We start from the raw sequence: 22,871 nt of genomic DNA, 5'->3' as shown, positions 1-22,871 counted from the left end.
TCTCTCACTATGCATGCCTGCAGTTGTAGCAAAACGTACGCGCGCGTATGTAGGCTAACCTAACTTAACCTAACCTAATCTAACCCAACTTAATCTAGCCTTGGACTTGCAAACACCAACTCAGACATGCAAACAAATAGAATCAGACATGCAAACAGAGAAATACAGGCACTTTAGATATACAAACCAACAATGACAAATACTTACATGTATGATTCTATTTGTTTGCATGTCTGGGTTGGTGTTTGCAAGTCCAAGTATTTGTTTTTGTTGGTTTGTATATTTAAAGTGCATGTCTTTCTCTGGTTGCATGTCTGATTCTATTTGTTTGCATGTCTAGGTTGGTGTTTGAATGTACAAGTATTTATTTTGTTGTTTTATATATCTAAAGTGCCTTTCTTTCTCTGTTTGCATTTCTGATTTTATTTGTTTACATGTCTGAGTTGGTGTTTGCAAGTCCAAGTATTTGTCTTTGTTGGTTTGTATATCTAAAATGCCTGTCTTTCTCTGTTCGCATGTCTGATTCTATTTGTTTGCATGTCTGGGTTGATGTTTGCAAGTCCATGTATCTGTCTTTGTTGGTTTGTATAAGTAAAGTAACTGTTTTTCTCTGGTTTAAAGTCTGATTTTATTTGTTTGAGTGTCTTGGATGGTGTTTGCAATTCAAAGTAGTGTTGTTTGTTTGTTAGTATATATTTATTGCCTATCTTTCTCTGTTTGCATGTCTGATTCTATTTGTTTGCATGTCGGGGTTGGTGTTTGCAAGTCCTGGTATTTGTCTTTGTTGGTTTGTATATCTAAAGTGCCTGTCTTTCTCTGTTTGCATGTCTGACTCTATTTGTTTGCATGTCTGGGTTGGTGTTTACAAGTCCAAGTATTTGTCTTTTGTTGGTTTGTATATCTAAAGTGCCTATCTTTATCTGTTTGCATGTCTGATTCTATTTGTTTGCATGTCTGGGTTGGTGTTTGCAAGTCGAAGTATTTGTCTTTGTTGGTTTGTATATCTAAAGTGCCTATCTTTCTCTGTTTGCATGTCTGATTCTATTCGTTTGCATGTCTGGGTTGGTGTTTGCAAGTCCAAGTATTTGTCGTTGTTGGTTTGTATATCTAAAGTGTCTGTCTTTCTCTGTTTACATGTCTGATTCTATTTGTTTGCATGTCTGGGTTGGTGTTTGCAAGTCCAAGTATCTGTCTTTGTTGGTTTGTAGGTTAGATTAGGTTAAGTTAGGTTAGGTTAGCCTACGTACGCGCGCGTCCGTAGGCTAACCTAACCTAACCTAACTTAACCTAATCTAACCTAGCCTAATCTAACTTAATCTAGCCTAATCTAACCTAACCATACTCGCCAGAAAATCCCTGCAGGTCGACTTTGTATTTCTCTCTCACTATGCATGCTTGCAGTTGTAGCAAAACGTACGCGCGCGTATGTAGGCTAACCTAACTTAACCTAACCTAATCTAACCCAACTTAATCTAGCCTTGGACTTGCAAACACCAACCCAGACATGCAAACAAATAGAATCAGACATGCAAACAGAGAAAGACAGGCACTTTAGATAAACAAACCAACAATGACAAATACTTGGACTTGCAAACAAGAACCCAGACATGCAAACAAATAGAATCAGACATGCAAACAGAGAAAGACAGGCACTTTAGATATACTAACCAACAATGACAAATACTTGGACTTGCAAACACCAACCCAGACATGCAAACAAATAGAATCAGACATGCAAAAAGATACACACAGGCACTTTAGATATACAAACCAACAAAGATAAATTCTTGGACTTGCAAACATCAACCCAGAAATGCAAACAAATAGAATCAGACATGCAAACAGAGAAAGACAGGCGCTTTAGATATATAAGCCAGCAAAGACAAATACTTGGACATGCAAACACTAACCTAGACATGCAAACAATAGAATCAGACCTGCAAACAGAGAAAGACAGGCACTTTAGATATACAAACCAACACAGACAAATACTTGGACTTGCATACACCAACCCTGACATGCAAACAAATAGAATCAGACATGCAAACAGAGAAAGACAGGCACTTTAGATATACAAACCAACAAAGACAAATACTTGGACTTGCAAACACCAATTCAGACATGCAAACAAATAGAATCAGACATGCAAAACAGAGAAATACAGGTACTTTAGATATACAAACCAACTAAGACAAATACTTTGGCTTGCAAACAATAACCCAGACATGCAAACAAATAGAATCAGACATGCAAACAGAGAAAGACAGGCACTTTATATATATAAACCAACAACGACAAATACTTGGACTTGCAAACACCAACCCAGACATGCAAACAAATAGAATCAGACACACAAACAGAGAAAGATAGGCACTTTAGATATACAAAGCAACAAAGAAAAATTCTTGGACTTGCAAACATCAACCCAGACATGCAAACAAATAGAATCAGACATGCAAACAGAGAAAGAAGGCACTTTAGATATACAAACCAACAAAGGCACATACTTGGACTTGCAAACACCAACCCTGACATGCAAACAAATAGAATCAAATATACAAACAGAGAAAGATATACAAAGCAAGAAAGACAGATACTTTGACTTGCAAACACGAGCCCAGACACGCAAAAAAAAAGAATAAGACATGTAAACAGAGGAAGGTAGGTACTATAGATATACAAACCAACAAAGACAAATACTTGGACTTATAAACACTAACCCAGACATGTAAACAAATAGAATCTGACATGTAAACAGAGAAAGACAAGCACTTTAGATATAGAAACCAACAAAGACAAATACTTGGACTTGCAAACACCAACCCAGACATGCAAACAAATAGAATCAGACACACAAACAGAGAAAGACAAGCACTTTAGATATACAAACAAACAAAGACAAATATTTGGACTTGCAAACACCAACCCAGACATGCAAACAAATAAAATCAGACATGCAAACAGAGAAAGATAGGCACTTTAGATATACAAACCAACAACGACAAATACTTGGACTTGCAAACATCAACCCAGACAAGCAAACAAATAGAATCAGACATGCAAACAGAGAAAGATAGGCACTTTAGATATACAAACCAACAAAGACAAATACTTGGACTTGTAAACACCAACCCCGACATGCAAACAAATAGAATCAGACATGCAAACAGAGAAAGACAGGTACTTTAGATATACAAACCAATAAAGACAAATACTTGTACTTGTAAACATCAGTAAAGACATTCAATAATATAAATTTGGAAAGAATAAACTAGAAAGAAGTGCAATTTAGACGTAGTAACAAGCACATACAAAGTATTGGATTAGCAAACACTGGTCAAGAAATGCACACCGAACAATACGGACAAGACAACATGAGCCGACATGTCCTTTAGATACACAAACAACTACTGGGACTTGCAAACACCAACCCAGACATGCAAACAAATAGAATCAGACATGCAAACAGAGAAAGACAGGCACTATAGACATACAAGCCCACAAAGACAAATTCTTTGACTTGAAAACACCAACCCAGACATGCAAACAAATAGAATCATACACTCAAACAGATAAAGACAGGCACTTTATATATACAAAACAACAAATACACATACTTGGACTTGCAAACACCAACCCAGACATGCAAACAAATAGAATCAGACATACAAACAGAGAAAGACATGCACTTTAGATATACAAAGCAACAAAGACAAATACTTGGACTTGCAAACGCCAACCCAGATATGCAAACAAATAGAATCAGACATGTAAACAGAGAAAGACAAGCACTTTAGATATACAAACCAACAAAGACAGATACTTGGACTTGCAAACACCAACCCAGACATGCAAACAAATAGAATCAGACATGCGAAGAGAGAAAGACAGGCACTTTAGATATATAAACCAACAAAGACAAATACTTGGACTTGCATAACATCAACCCAGACATGCAAACAAATAAAATCAGACATGCAAACAGAGAAAGGCAGGCACTTTAGATATACAAACCAACAAAGACAAATACTTGGACTTACAAACACCAACCCCGACATGCAAACAAATAGAATCAGACATGCAAACAGAGAAAGACAGGAACTTTAGATATACAAACCAACAAAGACAAATACTTGGACTAGCAAACATCAACCCAGACATGCAAAAAAATAGATTCAGACATCCAAAAAGAGAAAGACAGGCACTTTAGATGTACAAACAAACAAAGACAAATACTTGGACTAGCAAACATCAACCCAGACATGCAAACAAATAGAATCAGACATGCGAACGGAGAAAGACAGGCATTTTAGATATACAAACCAACAAAGACAAATACTTGGACTTACAAACACCAACCCAGACATGTAAACAAATAGAATCAGACACGCAAACAGAGAAAGACAGGCACTTTAGATATACAAACCAACAAAGACAAATACTTGGACGTGCAAACACCAACCCAGACATGCAAACAAATAGAATCAGACATGCAAACAGAGAAAGACAGGCACTCTAGATATACAAACCAACAAAAAAAATACTTGGACTTGCAAACATCAGCCAAGACATGCAAACAAATAGAATCATACATGTAAGCAGAGAAAAGACAGGCACTTTAGATATACAAACCAACAAAGACAAATACTTGGACTTGCAAACACCAACCCAGACATGCAAACAAATAGAATCAGACATGCAAACAGAGAAAGACAGGCACTTTAGATATATAAACCAACAAAGACAAATACTTGGACTTGCAAAAAATCAACCCAGACATGCAAACAAATAGAATCAGACAAGCAAACAGAGAAAGATAGGAACTTTAAATATAAAAAACAACAAAGACAGATACTTTGACTTGTAAACACCAACACCGACATGCAAACAAAAAGAATCAGACATTCAAAAAGAGAAAGAAAGGCACTTTATATATACAAAACAACAAAGACAAATACTTGGACTTGCAAACACCAACCCAGACATGTAAACAATTAGAATCAGACATGCACTTTAGATATACAAACCAACGAAGACAAATACTTGGACTTGCAAACACCAACCCAGACATGCAAACAAATAGAATCAGACACGCCAACAGAGAAAGACAGGCACTTTAGATATACAAACCAACAAAGACAAATACTTTGGACTTGCAAACACCAACCCAGACATTCAAACAAATAGAATCAGACATGCAAACAGAGAAAGACAGTCACTTTAGATATACAAACCAACAAAGACAAATACTTGGATTTGCAAACACCAACCCCGACATGCAAAAAAAAAGAATCAGAAATGCAAACAGAGAAAGACAGGCACTTTAGTTATAAAAACCAACAAAGACAAATACTTGGACTTGCAAACACCAACCCAGACATGTAAACAAATAGAATCAGACATGCAAACAGAGAAAGACAGGCACTTTAGATATACAAACCAACAAAGACAAATACTTGGACTTGCAAACACCAACCCAGACATGCAAACAAATGAAATCAGACACGCAAACAGAGAAAGACAGTCACTTTAGATATACAAACCAACAAAGACAAATACTTGGACTTACAAACACCAACCCAGACATACAAACAAATAGAATCAGACATGCAAACAGAGAAAGACATGCACTTAATATATACAAACCAACAAAGACAAATACTTAGACTTGCAAACATGAACTCAGACATGCAAACAAATAGAATCAGACATGCAAACAGAGAAAAGACAGGCACTTTAGATATACAAACCAACAAAGACAAATACTTGGACTTGCAAACACCAACCCAGACATGCAAACAAATAGAATCAGACATACAACCAGAGAAAGACAGGCACTTTAGATATATAAACCATCAAAAATAGATACTTGGACTTGCAAACACCAACCCACGCATGCAAACAGATAGAATCAGACATGCAAACAGAGAAAGACAGGCACTTTAAATATACAAACCAACAAAGACAAATAGTTGGACTTGCAAACACCAACCCTGACTTGCAAACAAATAGAATCAGACATGCAAACAGAGAAAGATAGGCACTTTAGATATACAAACCAATAAAGACAGATACTTGGACTTGAAGACACCAACCCAGACATGCAAACAAATAGAATCAGACATGCAAACAGAAAAAGACAGGCACTTTAGATATACAAACCACATCGATAAATACTTGGACTTGCAAACACCAACCCAGACATGCAAACAAATAGAATCAGACATGCAAACAGAGAAAGACAGGCACTTTAGATATACAAAGCAACAAAGAAAAATTCTTGGACTTGCAAACACCAACCCAGACATGCAAACAAATAGAATAAGACATGCAAACAGAGAAAGATATGAACTTTAGATATATAAAGCATCAAAGACAGATACTTGGACTTGCAAACACCAACCCAGACATGCAAACAAAAAAATGTGTGGGCCCGGGGGCACTTGGGGGCATTTGGGTGGGTCGGGGGGCCTTTGGGTTGGGGTATGGGGGGTCGGGGCCTTTTGGGGTAGGGGGGTTGTTGGGGTAGGGAGGTTGTTGGGGTAGGGGACTTCATAACACTGTTCAAATAGAACTTGTGTATTATAACGACCACAGAGTTTCACCCCATATCATCTTCTAAATCATCTTCTAAAATGTCTCTAACTGTTTCGCCCAAATAATTCCCTAAAATGTCTAAAATGGTTTCGCCCAAATAATCTCTAAACGTAATTTCTGCGTGTTACTTTTGTTTTGGCATCCCTGCGCTGTCACATTTGAAATTCCTAGGAAACCCTTTCCCGCGTTAATCTCTTCATGTCTAAGATCAAAATATCTCTTCCCCACCGTTAATGCGCATTTGCAAACTTCACTCGGAAACCTCCTGGACGAATACCAAAGACATTAATAAACTTCGCCCGAAAACAATTCTCCTGGACGAACACCAAAGACATTAATAAACTTCGCCCGGAAACAATTCTCCTGGACGAACACCAATTTCTCGGAAACGCGTTCTCCCTGGGGATTCCATGCCCATATATGGTGCCCCGTTGGACTGACAGCACAGGTGTTCTCCCTAGGGACTCTAAGCCCATATATGGTGTTCGTCCCGGAACTTATCAGGTTAGGTTAAGTTACGCCATCAATTTCTTGGAAATCCATTCCCCTAGGGAGGTTATGCACATATATTGTGTGGGATCAGAGTCAGACTCAATTTTAGATGGCAGCAGGGTGTTCGTACGGAAGTCAATAAGGGGGTTCTACTATTATCAAAGAGTTTGTGGTAACGAACTGTAAGTATGGAGCGAGTGAGCAACCCCAATAGTAACCGAAACCCTAAAAACAGAATTTTGATATTAACTGATATATCAAAAGGATTTCCTTTTTGTACTAATTCGAAATATTTAGAATTCGTGAAGTTTAATGTTACCCATCAAAATTTGCCAGCCTGAGAAAACTTGCCTGATTTTCAAAAAGGGGAACACACCCCAAACAAGTTAAGCGATTTTGACAAAAATCACACCATCAGATTCACCATATTAGAGAACCTTGCAGTAGAGGTTTCAAGCTCCTGTCTACAAAAATGTGGAATTTAGTATCTTTAGCCAGAAGAAAGACCACGGATGTATATTTATTTGTTGTTGTTTTTCTTCCAGGATGTGACAGCACAGACCAAAGGTTCTAGGAAATCGATAGAGGGCTCATTTGAACGGAAATCAAAAGTTCTAGTGCCCTTTTTAAGCAAACAAAAAGATTGGAGGGCCAATAGCCCCTATTCCACGGCTTTTTTTCACAAAAGACATCCGATCAAAATTTTGAGACAGTCAATTTGATTCAGCATAGGTAGCAACATTAAAATTTAAAATTAACATAAATTTTTTCTTATATGAGAGGGGGGGATTGCCCCTCCTAAACACCTCGCTCTTCACGCTAAAGTTTGTTTTAGTATGTTAAAAAGTATCTAATTCTAATTCGTAAACAATTTCCGAGACCACACTGGCTAATTATGATAAAACGAAAACTAAAGGAAAGAAGAGAGAAACGAGGATAATAACAGCCAGTGAAAAACGTAGATTACAATGCAAATATTTCGGTCAAGACCTCCGCTTGACCGTCCTTTGTGCAAAATAGTAAAATAAAAATACTGATAAAAATTCAAACGATCCAAACGATAATATAAAAACCAAACCTTAAATAAAACAATGAAAACTAAAATAAGAAGACTCCTTCATCGTTGCTTGGAGAGGGTTTTCTTATTTTGGTTTTTGTGTTTGTTTTAAGGTTTGGTTTTTATATTATCGTTTGAATTTTTATCAGTATTTTTATTTTACTATTTTGCACAAAGGACGGTCAAGCGGAGGTCTTGACCGAAATATTTGCATTGTAATCTACGTTTTTCACTGGCTGTTATTATCCTCGTTTCTCTCTTCTTTACGATTTTTTTTTCGTTTTGTCATTCTAATTCAACGGTCCTTGTGTTTCAGGGGTCGTTCTTAAAGGAGCAACCCCGCTCATATACGGAATAATTTCGGTTCGTTTTAATTTTTGGTGTTGCTCCTTACTTTCAGTTGAAAAAACGTATCCGGCTCCCCCTCCGTAAAAAATTTCCTCCCCCCAAAAATCCTCCATAAATAGTTCCTCCTACGCGACCCCCCCCCCCATGACAAAACTCCCAAAGGCACCGTTATTGGCATTTTTAACTATGCTGAATAAAATAGCTATCTCATAAGTTTTGATCGGACGACTTGGGGGAAAACAGGGCCTTGAAGGGGGTCTAGTTGCCCTCAATCTTCTTGGTCACTTGAACAGGGAACTAGAAATTTTAATTTGGTTAGAATGAGCCCTGTCCCGATATTCTAGGACCATTGGTTCGATACAATCACCCCTGGGAAAAAACAGCGAAAAAAAAATAAACACGCATCCGTTATGTTTGTTCTGGCAAAAAATGCAAAACTCCATATTTTTCGAGATGGGGACTTGAAACCTCTACAGTGAGGTTCTCTGATATGTTAGGTTATAATGATTAAAATGAAGGTATTCAGAGGCCTTGTTATTCTAAGAAAGCTCAAAAATATTTTTCATCGCCCAATTTTGAGAATCATCTTTCACAGTTTAATTCAAATGCATGTTTCTTATTGCTACTTTCCCTTCTTTTCTTAAACCGCTTTCTAACACTTATAATAAATCCATAAACCTAATTAAAGAAACACATCTTTCAGCAGCTAAAACCGTTACTAGATCTTGAGAAGTTTTATATTCTTTAATGTACCTCCTTCATTTTGCTTCAGCTTCAAGGCGATCTTCTCAGATCCCTTAAATTTACTTTGTCTTTTGTATCTGATATGTCTGCATACTCCAACACTAAGATCGAATTTCCATCTCTTAGTAGCAGGTCATATTATATGGAATACCCTTCCTGATTTGGCTCGAGAATGCCACTCGTTTGACATCTTCAAAATACTTGTGTTTAAATACGTTTTGGGGGTCCCAAATAAGAGTCCTGTAAGTTTGTGGCAAATTCTGACTTCTGTTTATGTTTTGAGGGTCAAAACACCCGAAATGTTCGAATTTTTTTTTAGTTTTTCAGTTTTAGTTTTTTATCTTCATTTTATGTATGCATATGCCCGTTTAAATCTACAGAAAATAAATCTACGCCCGTTTAAAGAATGAATAACTTTTGTATGATTTGTAGCTCATAGCTATGTCTGGGCCTTAGATGAGCTGATAAAAAAAATGAGACTGCAATAAGTAGTATATTTCGAACTAGCACGACCGCAGGGGTGGTGGGAGGGGTGGGGGTTAATCGGTGACTAAATAGTAATCGTGAGGTAAACAAAAATAAAGGAAAGCATAGTAAACTTTCCATGGGGAAGGAGGTTTCCGGGGAATGAGATTTTAAGGGGAAATTTTACACAGGGGGATTTTTCCGTGGAGGTGGAGCCGGATTTCCTGCCATTATTAAAATGATCAGAAATTAAATAAAAACAAGGTTTTTTTTTATCTGAAAGTAGACTTAAGGAGCAACCTAAGGAGCAACCTAAGAGCAACTTAAGGAGAAACCTGTGATTTACTGGAAACTGAATACAAAATACCTCTGACAACCGCAAGACAAACTCATGGCGGAAACATTTCTATGACTAACCCAATAGATTACTACAAGTTAGCTGTTTTTATTCCTTATTTGGACTCGTTAAATGTGTCACTTGAATTGAGATTCAATGACCACAACAAAACACCCTTCAAAGAAATTCTTATTCATCCCAACATTTTAAAAACACAGAGAAGGATACAGTTGTTAATGCTATGGAAGATCTGTCTAAGTTCTATAATAATGAAAATTCAGAAGTGGAAGCAAGAACCTGGTAAGATATATGGAAAAGCAAAGACTGTGGTGATGAAGTGAAGCTCATAGATCTCTTCTCTGAAACAAAATTTTTCGCTTCAATTATGAGAGTCCTTGTTAACTATTAAATTATAATAAAACAAGTTTTTTTTAACTGAAAGTAAGGAGCGACATTAAAACTTAAAACGAACAGAAATTATTCTGTATATGAAAGGTGCTGTCCCCTCCTGAACGCCTCGCTCTTTACGCTAAAGTTTTTTATTGTTTTAAAAAATAGAGTTGTGAGAAAGAGTCAAAGTTTAGCGTAAAGAGCGAGGCGTTTTTTTATTTAATTTCTGAATGTTTTTGAATTAATTCAGGTTTTTGATTTCGGCTCACCGTAAATGAATCATTAAAATGAAATTTGCATATCCATTTTACTTTTTTTGGTTAAATGGCTTTCTCGAAAGTTGTTTAATTTTATTTATGAACGTTTTTATTAGAAATAGATATACGTAACTTACGAATTAACTCACGTAACGACCTTCTATATTCATATATTTTTAACACGTACTTTAGGAGGTTCGCCCCCTAGTCAATACCTCGCTCTTTACGCTAAAGTTAAAATTTTGTTCCAATTCTTTAAAAATGACCCCTTAATCACAAAGGCCGTTAATTAGAATAAATAGCTCTTTTGAAAGTACTAAAAAATCTTTAGCGTAAAGAGCGAGGCATTGACTAGGGGGCGAATCAAATCACATACGTAATAATTTCTGTTCGTTTTAAGTTTTAATGTTGCTCCTTATTTTCAGTCGAAAAACTTTTTTTTATTTAATTTCTGATCGTTTTTTTAAATAATGCTGGGAAATCCGGCGCCCCCATCATACCAATGTCCCTTCCCCCATGGAAAGATAATCCCACGAAAGATCCTCCCAATGACATAGCTATTATATTTTCGACCATGCTGAACAAAATGGTTATCTCAAAATTTTGATCGGGAGACTTTGGGAAAAAACTCAGCGTGCGAGGGGGCCTAGTTGCCCTCCATTTTTTTGATTACATTAAAAGGGCACTAGAACTTTTAATTTCCGTTTGAATGAGCCCTCCTGTGATATTCTAGTACCCCTGGGTTTATATGATCACCCCTGAAAAAAAAAATCAAAATAGCGTAAGTGTATCCAAGCTATCAAAGAAAGTAACAGATTTTTTTGCGAATGGTTTCATGTTTTCCATTTCAGGTCAACTAGAGGAAGTATGAAACTAAATTAAACAGTACTATTTGTGTCTAGATGTTTAAAAAGGTGCATGTTGTTAAAAATTGCTGAAAATTTTTCTCCAGCATACAAATAGCAGACCAAACTATAAAGTATTAAAAAAACGAAAAGATTTAAAGTATTATTTTCTTTTTCCCTGAAAAGACTATGTCAATATAAAACGAACAGAAATTAATCAAAAAATACTTTTTCCTCAAAATAAGTTTTTCAAAGAAAAGTAAAGAACTCCATTAAATAAAACATTAGCAAAAATAAAATCAAATAATCTACCAAGCGTGAAACTTCCTTAGTTGTTCAAAGCCGAGTTATTTCCCTAGGGTTTCGACCGTTCTGATTCCAATCATACACTTTTTATTCCGATTCAATGCCCTTCTTGAGGGGATTCAGGCTCTTTTTCTAAAAAAAAATTTACCGTAAAGATTAATCAAAACAATATTTACAATTCCGGAAACAGCAACAAATTGTGATTTTTCTCATTAGACATGTTTTTTTTAACGTGTTTTAAAATTTTGGTCACTATGGGCCGCGCTTTGTTCTATCACTGCAACCATGATTGGAACAAAAATACTAATCATTTGTACCATCAGTGACAGACTTACACAATTACACGCCCAAGTCTGAAACTTATACATTAGCCGAGAATAAAATGAGATTGTATATGCTAAAATTTCATTCAAAAGACTGAAAATGCATCTGATAAATTTCTGGAAAGTGGCATAGGAATTGAAAAATTCAGGACCCTGGAGAACCCTATTTTTTATTTTCTGACTGAAATAATGAAACACTAAAAAAGAAGAGAAAAAATCCTCAAAAAATTAACTCAGAATTTCTTCATTTCAGAGTCATGCATTTACTACCCAAGCTTCATTGACAGCGTGACATCTATAATAAAATTTACAAGCATCTATAAAAAGGCGCAATTCTGATAACAATGTGTATCCTGCATCAAAAGAATCTAATTTTTAGGGTGATTCCAAATATGAGAAATCCATTGAATTTGAACTAACTCATAAGAGAAATATTAGACAATAATAAATTGTTTTTAAATTAGCATCAATTTAGAAATAGGGCTGAAAAACCCTAAAATATGGGGGATCTTAATAAATACCATACCATCATATCCAGGATGTCCAAGAGTCTTAAATTGGATGTGTCAAAATTCTATATGGAAATACACGAAATTTTGCCTTTTTTGGGAAAGTTAGCCATGGAAATGTCTCATCTATTTGTTTTGCTTTTTTTGCCCGGGGGGTGATCATAACAAACTAGTGGTCACAGGATATCGGAAAAGGGTTAATGTGAATGAAAATTCAAATCTATTGCGTGGTCTTTAAACATTAATAAAAACCATTCTGTATACAAGCGCGGATTCCGGCCATGTTATACTGCAAAACCAACATCTTACCTCGACAAGATCAGAAATATTATCGAGCAACAATTATGAGACAGCCTATAAGCTTTGAACTATGAAAAACATTATACATAGCTTTATACTTTCATATCTATACCACAAAAAAGCGCCACATTCTGCCATTGTATCCCGTCAAGCCAAGAAACCAGGGTTTTGAGCGAAAATTTTGATAGCCTATGGATTTATAACCTAAAATCTACATACATAGCTTTCCTTTTTGAAATTACCCTATTGTCACGCGACTGCACATTCGTTTTATACATACATATATATATTACATTATATATAAAATGAACTGTTTTTATTTGGAGCATGTATATGCAATTTTACTAACACAGTGCAATTACATTATTTATAATCAATATGGTATTACAGAAATGAAAAGTTTTTGTGTAATTAAAAATTTCCAATTTTAGCCAAATTTTCCCCCTTTTCGTGTGAGATCATTTGCATCATTGTAGAGAGGGATTTACTCCCTAGCATCTCTTTATTTGGAAGAACCTCTTGAGCTAATTGCGCAATGTGAACGCTAAGAGGGTAATATATACCCTTGTGTCTAAGAACTTTTTAGTGTGAAAAAAAGTTAATACTAAAATGCTTAACTAGGCCTATACAAAGCTGGAAGAGATGGGATATCTCACAGGGCAACAGTTAAACCCCCTCTCCTTGGATTTTGGTTATGCAACGACCTGAAAATGTTTTTGAATTTCAGACCTCCCTTCTTCAAGAAACATCTCAAGGGTGAATCTTTCTCAGGAAAGGTTTTCGTTTTCGAAGCTTTATAATGCACTCGTTAGACTCTAGCACAAAGACTAGGGGGTCAAGGAAACAACTACTCCCATTATATAAAATAGAACCCTTGATAGGATGTTAAAAACTGACATTTTTTTTTTTTTACACAAATGAAAGCATAGAGCAATGTTAAACCTAAAACAAGCCAAAAATATTCTATAGACCTGAATGAAGATGAAGCAAAATTTTTTAACTTTTTGTTCACTATATTCGAGTGAAGATGGAGCATCCTTGAAAATTAATAACAAGATTTCAATAAACAAGACTCAAATTTATCCAGGCTTTCAAGAGAATTCAACAGGCCTTTTGAAAGTTATTCTAAAATAATAAGAACCTACAGAAAATTTTCAATTGAAAAGAAAAAGACAAACAGGTAAAATCTTTAGAGGTATCAAAGTAGCTATCCTAAATCCAACGACATGGTTCCCTCACTCCTTCCCTTCAATACATACAAAAACTCAGATGTTTTATCTCTCCTTAAATTGAAAATAAGACTATCAGGTTGAAAATCTTAGCCTTGGTCCACAGAAAAACAAGCCATTCCAGTAGTCTGTCTGACTATTGTAATTTCGTTTTTAGTTTGTGTGAGGGAAGGGGTATAGTGGGCTTCTCTAAGGGGCCTATTGGTAACTGCGAAAGTTTTTCGGGAGGTAAAAATTATTTGCCACTTCACTGAAGTGGCAAATAATTTTGCCGAAAGAAGCCTCCCGAGAAAATTTCGCAGTTTCCAATAGGCCCCTTAGAGAATCACACTATACCCCTTCCCTCACACAAACTACAAACGAAATTATAATATACACACCTATGCTTAGCATTGACTAAACAAAATTTGAACTTTTTACCATTTCTTAACGAAAAAAACATGACACACAAATCGAGCAATACAACAATTTGGCTCACCTCAATTTCAAATTCATGACATGAATCATCAAGAAATTTAACATAGCATTTGATAAGTTTTGCTCTCGAATTTTGGGGTTTCAATAATGGCTTTTGTTTGATCCTCTGTCTTGCCTGTTCAGAAGCCCTGACATTATAAGTTCTGCTTGCCACACTAAACCTTGACCAGCGTTTCATCCTGACTGTCAGAAATAGCTTTATTCAGTGTGTGAAGCCGACTTTCCATACCTATGAATGAAAATATTAGCATATCTATTAAATATTAAAACCCTGAATGAACCAAGGGGTAACATACTTTCAGAAATGGTGCACACCATGATTCGTGTGCCAAGCATTACATTAGTAGACTTGGAGTGGCAGAAATATGCCTAAGCGCGGTAGAAAGAAATCCTTTTATGGGGCAACTAGTGGGGCTCGAAATTTACGCTAACGTATAGTGAAAAAATTTACCATGGTGAAAAAACACATAAGAAATACTAAGGTTATTTTGTTTCTTCTTCGTTCCTTATTAATATTAAATAAAAAAAACAAGTTTTTTAAACTGAAAGTAAGGAGCGACATTAAAACTTAAAACGAACAGAAATTATTCCGTATATGAAAGGGGCTGTCCCCTCCTCAACGCCTCGCTCTTTACGCTAAAGTTTTTTATTGTTTTAAAAAAGAAAGTTGTGAAACAGAGTCAAACTTTAGCGTAAAGAGCGAGGCGTTAAGGAGGGCACAGCCCCTTTCATATACGATTACCCCTGGAAAAAAAAAACAAAAAACAACGAATAAACACGCATTCCGTGATCTTTCTTCTGGCAAAAAATGGAAAATTCCACATTTTTGTAGATAGGAGCTTAAAACCTCTACAGTAGAGTTCTCTGATACGCTGAATATGATGGTGTGATTTTCATTAAGGTTCTATAACTTTTAGGGGGTCTTTCCCCCTTTTTTCGAAAATCAGCCAAATTTTCTCAGGCGCTTAACTTTTGATGGGTAAGATTAAACTTGATGAAACTTATATATTTGAAATCAAAATTAAAATCTGATTCTTTTGATGTATCTATTGGTATCAAAATTCCGTTTTTTAGAGTTTCGATTACCATTGAAGCCGGGTCGCTCCTTATTTACAGTTCCTTACCACGAACTGTTTGATTACTGCAACAAAAAAAAAAACATTACAATATAACACTTCAAATTCTTACAGTACACTGAGCAAATATAATTCTATTGATATTAAGCAAATATATATATAGTATTGGAATTTCCAAACAGATAACATTAACCAACAGTTAGGGTCAAAGATGTTGAGAGTAATGGAATGGCACTTTGTGTGTCGCAAAGTGTTAATGCACTAACGTGCACTGAATCTATTCTAAGTGCATTAAAGTTATACTACAATTTTGTTAATTTAGAGTTAGGATATTTTTTTACTTCAGAAGTAATTTGCTGTCAAAATGTCAAAATGGTACAAGTCAAGAAAATTCACATCATAGTAAACATCTCAAAACTATCAAACAGTTCGTGGTAACAAACTGTATGTAAGGAGCGACCCGGCCCAATAGTAACCGAAATTCTAAAAACCAGAATTGTGATACCAATAGATACATCAATAGAATCAGATTTTTAGACTGATTTCAAATATTTTAGTTTCATTATGTTTAGTCTTACCCATCAAAAGTTACGCGCCTGAGAAAATTTGGTTTATTTTCTTAAAAAAGGGGGAAACAACCCCTAAAAATCATAGAACTCTAACGAAAATCACACCATCAAGTTCAGCGTATCAGGAAACCCTACTATTAAAGTGTCAAGCTCCTATCTGCAAAAATGTGGAATTTTACATTTTTTCGCCAGAAGAAAGATCACGGATGCGTGTTTATTTGTTTGTTGTTTTTTTTTTATTTCCCACGGGTGATCGTATTGTTCCAGTAGTCCTAGAATATCGTGAGAGGGCTCATCTGAACGGAAACTAAAAGTTCTAGTACCCTTTTTAATTGACCAAAAAATCGGAGGGCAACTTTGCCCCCTCCCACGCTCATTTTTTCCCGAGATCATTAAATTAAAGCTTTGGTACTACACTTTTGTTCAGCTTAGGCGAAAATTTAATAAATAAGTCGTTGAGTATGAATTAGTTCCCACATGCTTCTGTGGGAAGGGCTGAAAGTTGGGAACTTTGGTTGCCCATTGTTTACATATAGTTTTGGTTATTGGGAAGATACAGACGTTTCAGGAGGGATTTTGTTCTGGTGGGGGGGGGGTGGGAGGAGAGGGTTACGGGAGATGATCTTTCCATGGAGGATGTTTCCTTGGGGGAAGGGACATTTCTGGGAAGGGGGCGCCGTATTTCCCAGCATTATTTTAAAACTATCAGAAATTAAATAAAAAAACAAGTTTTTTCAACTGAAAGTAAAGAGTAATATTGAAACTTGAGACAAACAAAAGTTATTAAACACATGAAGGGGTCCACCCCCTAGTCAATACCCCGCTTTTTACGCTAAAGTTTTTTTTTAGTACTTTCAAAAGAGCTATCTATTCTAATTAACCGGCCTTCGTGATTCAGGGGTTTGTGATTCAAACAAAATTGGAACTTTAGCGTAAAGAGCGAGGTAATGACTAGGGGTGAACTCCCTAATATACATAATAAAAACATACGAATATAAAAGTTCGTTATATTGAGAAAGCCATTGAGCCAAAACAAGTAAAATTAATATTCTAATTTCGTTTTAATTATTCATTTACTGTGACCCAAAATAAAATCTGTATTAATTCAAAAACGTTAAGAAATTATTTTAAAAAAAAAATAGTTTTTTTAACTGTAAGTAAGCAGCGATGTTAAAAATTAAAACGAACAGAAATTATTCCGTTTATGAAAGGGGCTGTACCCTCCTCAACGCCTCGCTCTTTACGCTAAGGTTTGACTCTCTCACACAATTCTATTTTTAAAAAAAATAAAATACTTTAGCGTAAAGAGCGAGGCGTTGAGGAGGGGACAGCCCCTTTCATATACAGAATAATTTCTTTTTCTTTTAAGTTTTAACGTCGCTCCTTACTTTCAGTTAAAAAAAACTTCTTTTTTTTATTTAATAATTGCAGAAGAGAGCCACGGGCATGTTGCACACAGTTCTTTACTTCCAAGAGTTCAAATAACCAGAGCCTCTTATATGGCCAGTTACATTTATTTGCAGTCAAAAATTCCACATTGACAGAAAAAAAAGAGGAAAAACTACGCGGAGCGGGATGGGGGGTAAACAAACGTATCTCGTGGGCCCAGTCATGGCCTCTGCAGCAGGTATTAGAAGAACATTGTCTTGCTAAAAAAAAATAAGGTAATGGCCTTTGAATTTGTCCCTTGCTCCGTCTAGTCTCAGGTGGGTATCTCTCTCCACCAGTGAAATCTCCATCGTTTACTTATGATGTGGGTCTCAGTCATAGTGAACTTGGGATTTATCTCCATCGTTTTTGTTTGCTTCTTTAACCCAAAGTTTGTTTCTTTTTAGATCAAACAACTACAAGCAGTTATATCCAGAAGAACAATCCTCCAATACAAAGTCCCCTTAGGCCCCCCCCCCCAATCCTCAAATATAATATTTATAGTTTTTATTCTGCAAAAAAAAAAAAAAAACACAACAAACAACCAGTCCTTATCCAATTCCAACAAAAGAGACAAGGAATAAAACTAAACTTCACTGTGCACATATTTCTGTTCTATTATTGTCTTGATTTCGTTTACTTAATCTGCAAATAACACAAATTTCATTCTTTTCTCTAAATGCTAAGCAATATCTTCAGGAGAATTCTTTTATTTTTTATATACTTGTCTTAGCTTTTAAGACTTTCTGTTTAAATATTCGAGTGTTAACTAGTAAACTGACTAAACCAGCTTCATCAGTTCACCAGATACAGTTCATCAAAAGAGGGTGAGAATGATAAGTCGAAGAGTATTTTAAAGTAACAAGCAACAACAACAGCAAATCCAACTAGACCTTAAATTTGGGTCAATTTTAATAAGTTTCACATCAGAGGCGCCACAGGAGGGTAGGGGAAGGAGCGATTCCTCACGTTAGATTTTAAAAAAAGCTTATTTTGATGGTTTTTTATGGGCGATTTCTCCCGCAAGATTTTTAAAAATAGCTTATTTTGTTGTTTCGTACTAGTCTGTTAGACGGGACGCACTTAAGAATTATGCTGTCTAAGATCTAACATAAACCGGTTTCCCTACCTGGACCAGTTATGATTTGCTTATTTTGAGTGAGGAAACTATGATGTATATATGATGTACAGTATTATTAAATATTTAATATATAGATGTGGTAAGGGGTTAGGTATTTAATATAATGCGTTCTGTGTGGCCTGCTTTCCACAATTCTTTGGTGTTGTTTCCAAAATTGTGTCTAAAGTATTATATTATCATCATGCTTTGGTATATTTGGTTCCATTGTAGCAGAACCACCGTGTAACTGAACCTCAAGCAACTGAACCACCGTGCAATTGAACCACCGGGCAACTGAACCACCGTGCAACTGAATCCCCGTGCAACTGAACCCTCGTGCTACTGAACCCTCGTGCAAATCAACCCCAATTAACTAAACCCCCGTGTGACTGAACCACCGTGCAACTGAACCACCGTGCAACTGAAACCTCGTGTAACTGAACTCTCGTACAACTCAACCACCGAACTTACATTGGGTGAAACAAAAGCTACAATCTTTACATGTTCAACCTTGTTTGAATTGTTTGCTTTTTTAAGTCTTTATATAAATTACCGTCAAGATGGCTTGTAAAATTGATGTGTTTAGTTGTAACAAAAACAAAGAAAATTGGACATCATAAACTCTTAAATCCAGATTTATTTCTCTTTTTTATGTCTGTTACTGGGGGTTCCCTTCACCCTGTCACATCCAAGCGTTTACCCCTCTCCTCCGCGGAAAATTTCCCCTCTTCCACCCACGGAAACCCCTCACCTGCGAAATACCCCTCTCGAGGAAATTATGGTTTTCAAAATTTAAAATTTTCTTTGAGTCGTGTTATTTTTTAGTTCAATTTAAAAGGTCCAAGGGAAGTGGAAAAGGGAAATTTATGTGTAAATCTTGCCCCCCCCTCCGTGCAAATACTTTCTTCTCATGAAAAGTCCTCCAGAAAACACCCCACGGAAAAATCTCCGTAGGTTTCCCAATGACAAATACTATCTGTAAGCAATAGACAAATTAAAAAACTTAAAAAGGAACTGAAACTTCTGCAATGGGGCTATCCGATTGTTTTGTAGCTAGGAAGAGAGGGAGATACCTAAAAGGGTGCACTTTGATGCCGAAACATCTCAGCTCTTATTAAGCCTTCAAATAAATACAGAATTTGCTCTAAGGGAGGGATGACAGGAGGATGGAGGAAGAAATTGTTTGATAATCCCCAGGCATTTCTAGTCTTTATTTTATAAGCCGAAAGTGATTGGAGACTAACCAACCGCCAGAGATTTTTTTTTTTGGGGGGGGGGGATATTTTCCACGGGTAATTATTTTCTGGGGGGGGGGGGTATTTTTCGTGAGGTGTTATTTTCCGCGGGGTATTTTCCCCAAGGGATGTTTTTCACAGGGGGGGGGGGGGTGAACGACGGCTCTCACCGTCAACATACTGTAATGTTTTTTTTTACCACTTTGCTTATTTTGTTGTTTTCATTTTGTGGTATTTTCTACGCTCGTAGTTGGCTATCGTTTGGTTTGAAAAAGGTTAATTACCTGCTTCGGTGGAGCCGACACAAAAGCTACTTTCTTTTTGTGTTCGGAAACTTTTGGTTTGATTTCCTTTTTTTTCTTAGATGAATCAGGCCTTTTCCTGAACGTTGAGGAATACAAATCTTTAGTGAAAATATCGGTATTTTGAGAATTTAGATAACAAAAATTAGCTTTTGGTTGCGCTTTCTTTAAATTAATTAAAAAGATTCTTTCGAAAAACAATTTTTCAAAGAAAAGTAAAGAGTCATATTAAACCAATGACTAGCATAAATAAATTCCTGTAATAATTCAAACCCAAAATGGACAGAAATTACTACAAAAAAAAGAAACCCAAAACAAACAGAAGTTAACACAAACGATCATTGAAAACATGGGGGTTTTGGGGAAAACAAAAAAAGGGGCTATAGAGTTACATGCTGAACCCCCGTTCTAAAAAAAAACCCATTCAACTCTAGCCTCCTTTAAGCCAACCCTCATTTAAATCAAACCCTGAACCTAAGTCAAGGCCTAAAAATAAGTTTGAACTAAGGCTGAATAAAAGCTCAAAATCTATTTCTTGCTTCATTTGCGGTTTCTAACTTGTATTATATAATAACTCTTTATTTCCATAATAGCTTATAGCTAGCAGTGGACGTCAAACAACAAGAAAATATAACACATGAGATCAGATAAATAAATATAAAAATAAATAAACTTTTTCACAACTTTTTATAGATTTCCTTTTCAACTAGTTCCTCATTATAGTGGTTCACGAAGTATGGAACAAACGATGATAGGTACCTTTTTGATGCCTTTCGGGGTGGGGGACAAAGGAGTTGGCACGACGAAGTGAAGGCTCCTCTACGTGTTTTTGGCCGACTGATCTGTGATTCCTGGAAATCCGGTAATATTTTGCGATGGACATCAGAGCTTAGGCATTTTTTTCCGAAACACATCGTGAGATCGTGGCGCTTTTCAGATAGTTTCTGAAGCCTCAGTTTCTGCAGGCTGTCCTCATAGGATGTATAATTTGCCCCAAGCATTATTTGGCACGCCCGCTTCTGAATATTTTCAAGCTTTTCGGTTTGGATAGCCGTTAGACCTAGGTGCCAAACGGGACAAGCATACTCGGTTTGCGATCGGACATACATATAGTATAGACTGCGCATAATGGACTTTGGATATTGAACCGCGTTAGGCAAGCAAAGGATTTTAGGCATAGGGAAGCCTTTTGGAGGATAGACTGTATATGTGGATCCCATTTAGGTTTCTTTTGAAAGTTACTCCTAGGATTTTTATTTCATCTTTAGTTGTAAGTCCAGTGTCTTCTTGGGACGGAATTGCAGATTTTAAAAAGCTAACACGTAGAATATGGCTCTTGGTTTCACTACCTGTAAGCATTACATCTTCAAGATTATGCTTTAGCTGGGAAAATATTGATGAGGTGGTGATTTCCTTCTAGGACAGGGTTAAAAACAATCAAAAAGATCAGTGGTCCTAATTTTTTCCCTTGGGGTGCTCCGCTCCATATTTCTTGGAATTCGGATGCTTCATCCTGCGTGAGTGAAACACATTAGTTTTGATTGTGCAGGAAGCTTGCAACCATTCTCACAAGAAACTGTCGAGCACCCATTTCTTTAGCTCGGTTAATAGCTATCAGGTGTTGGATGCTTTCAAACACCTTTCCTATATCGCTGGGAAGGATTTCTGCGTATGACTCTTTCTTCTCGAGATGTTTTATCAGATCGTCAAGAAGACATACAAGATAGTGGGTAGTATTATGTCCAGGCCTGAAGCCAAATTGCCGAAGTTCTAAATTAGCTTCAATATCTCCATATAAATATTCACAGATAAAGCCTTCAAACACTTTGGAAAGGCACGGGGTTTTTGAAATCGGGCGCAAATCGTTAGGTGAGAGGATTTTTTTTATTTTAGGAATGGGAGTTATATAGGCTGTCTTGAAGCAATCCGGGAAAGTGCCATCTATTAGACATTGATTGAAACAGGCAGCCAAAATAGGACTAAGCTCCTCAGAGCAATGAGCTATCCACTCAATAGGACCTTCTAGAGGGTAATTACTCTTTCTGAGATCCGGGCGTTTGAGCTTCTCCAATACTTAATGAGGGCGAATGATCAGAAATTTTTCAATGGACCCATTTTCAGGTAGCTCGTCAAGAGGCGGGTGTGTGTGACACATATTTCAAAAATGTGTGTTGATCATATCAGCGCTCACAGGTTCACCATCAGAGCCGTAGATTGTCAACTGCTTTCGAGCCCGTCCCATAATCTCCTGAACCTTCTGGTGGAATCTAGAGGGGTTAGACTTCCAAAACTTGTTAACCACTTGAGCACCACATTCCTTTTTAGACTTCTTTATTTTGAGACATATGACATTGCGCATTTTTTTAGCCTCATCTTGATATCCCAACTTATAGAGCTCATTTCTCGATTTGATTAGATCCTTAATCTCTTTAGTCACCCACGGCTTGACTTGACCAGGATTGTCT

At 36.4% G+C, this 22,871-nt stretch overlaps 1 protein-coding gene across 1 annotated transcript in view; it reads right to left on the bottom strand.

Annotated features, from left to right (window-relative positions):
* Ptpmeg (protein tyrosine phosphatase Meg) overlaps positions 1 to 22,871 on the bottom strand; it is a 299,589-nt gene that overhangs the window by 255,717 nt on the left and 21,001 nt on the right. Inside the window, exon 2 of the mRNA XM_089090461.1 lies at positions 14,678 to 14,905. Within this exon, the coding sequence (XP_088946587.1) occupies positions 14,678 to 14,854 (177 nt within the window). The 5' untranslated portion in view covers positions 14,855 to 14,905. The remainder of the gene's footprint in view (positions 1 to 14,677; positions 14,906 to 22,871) is intronic.

The sequence above is a fragment of the Artemia sp. Qi Xiang Cuo genome, chromosome 6 (genome assembly GCF_049724085.1).
Source record: "Artemia sp. Qi Xiang Cuo chromosome 6, ASM4972408v1, whole genome shotgun sequence".
Taxonomy (NCBI): Eukaryota; Metazoa; Arthropoda; class Branchiopoda; order Anostraca; family Artemiidae; genus Artemia; species Artemia sp. Qi Xiang Cuo.
Note: the sequence above shows the minus strand (reverse complement) of the source record. Positions and strands in the feature narration are given on the sequence as shown.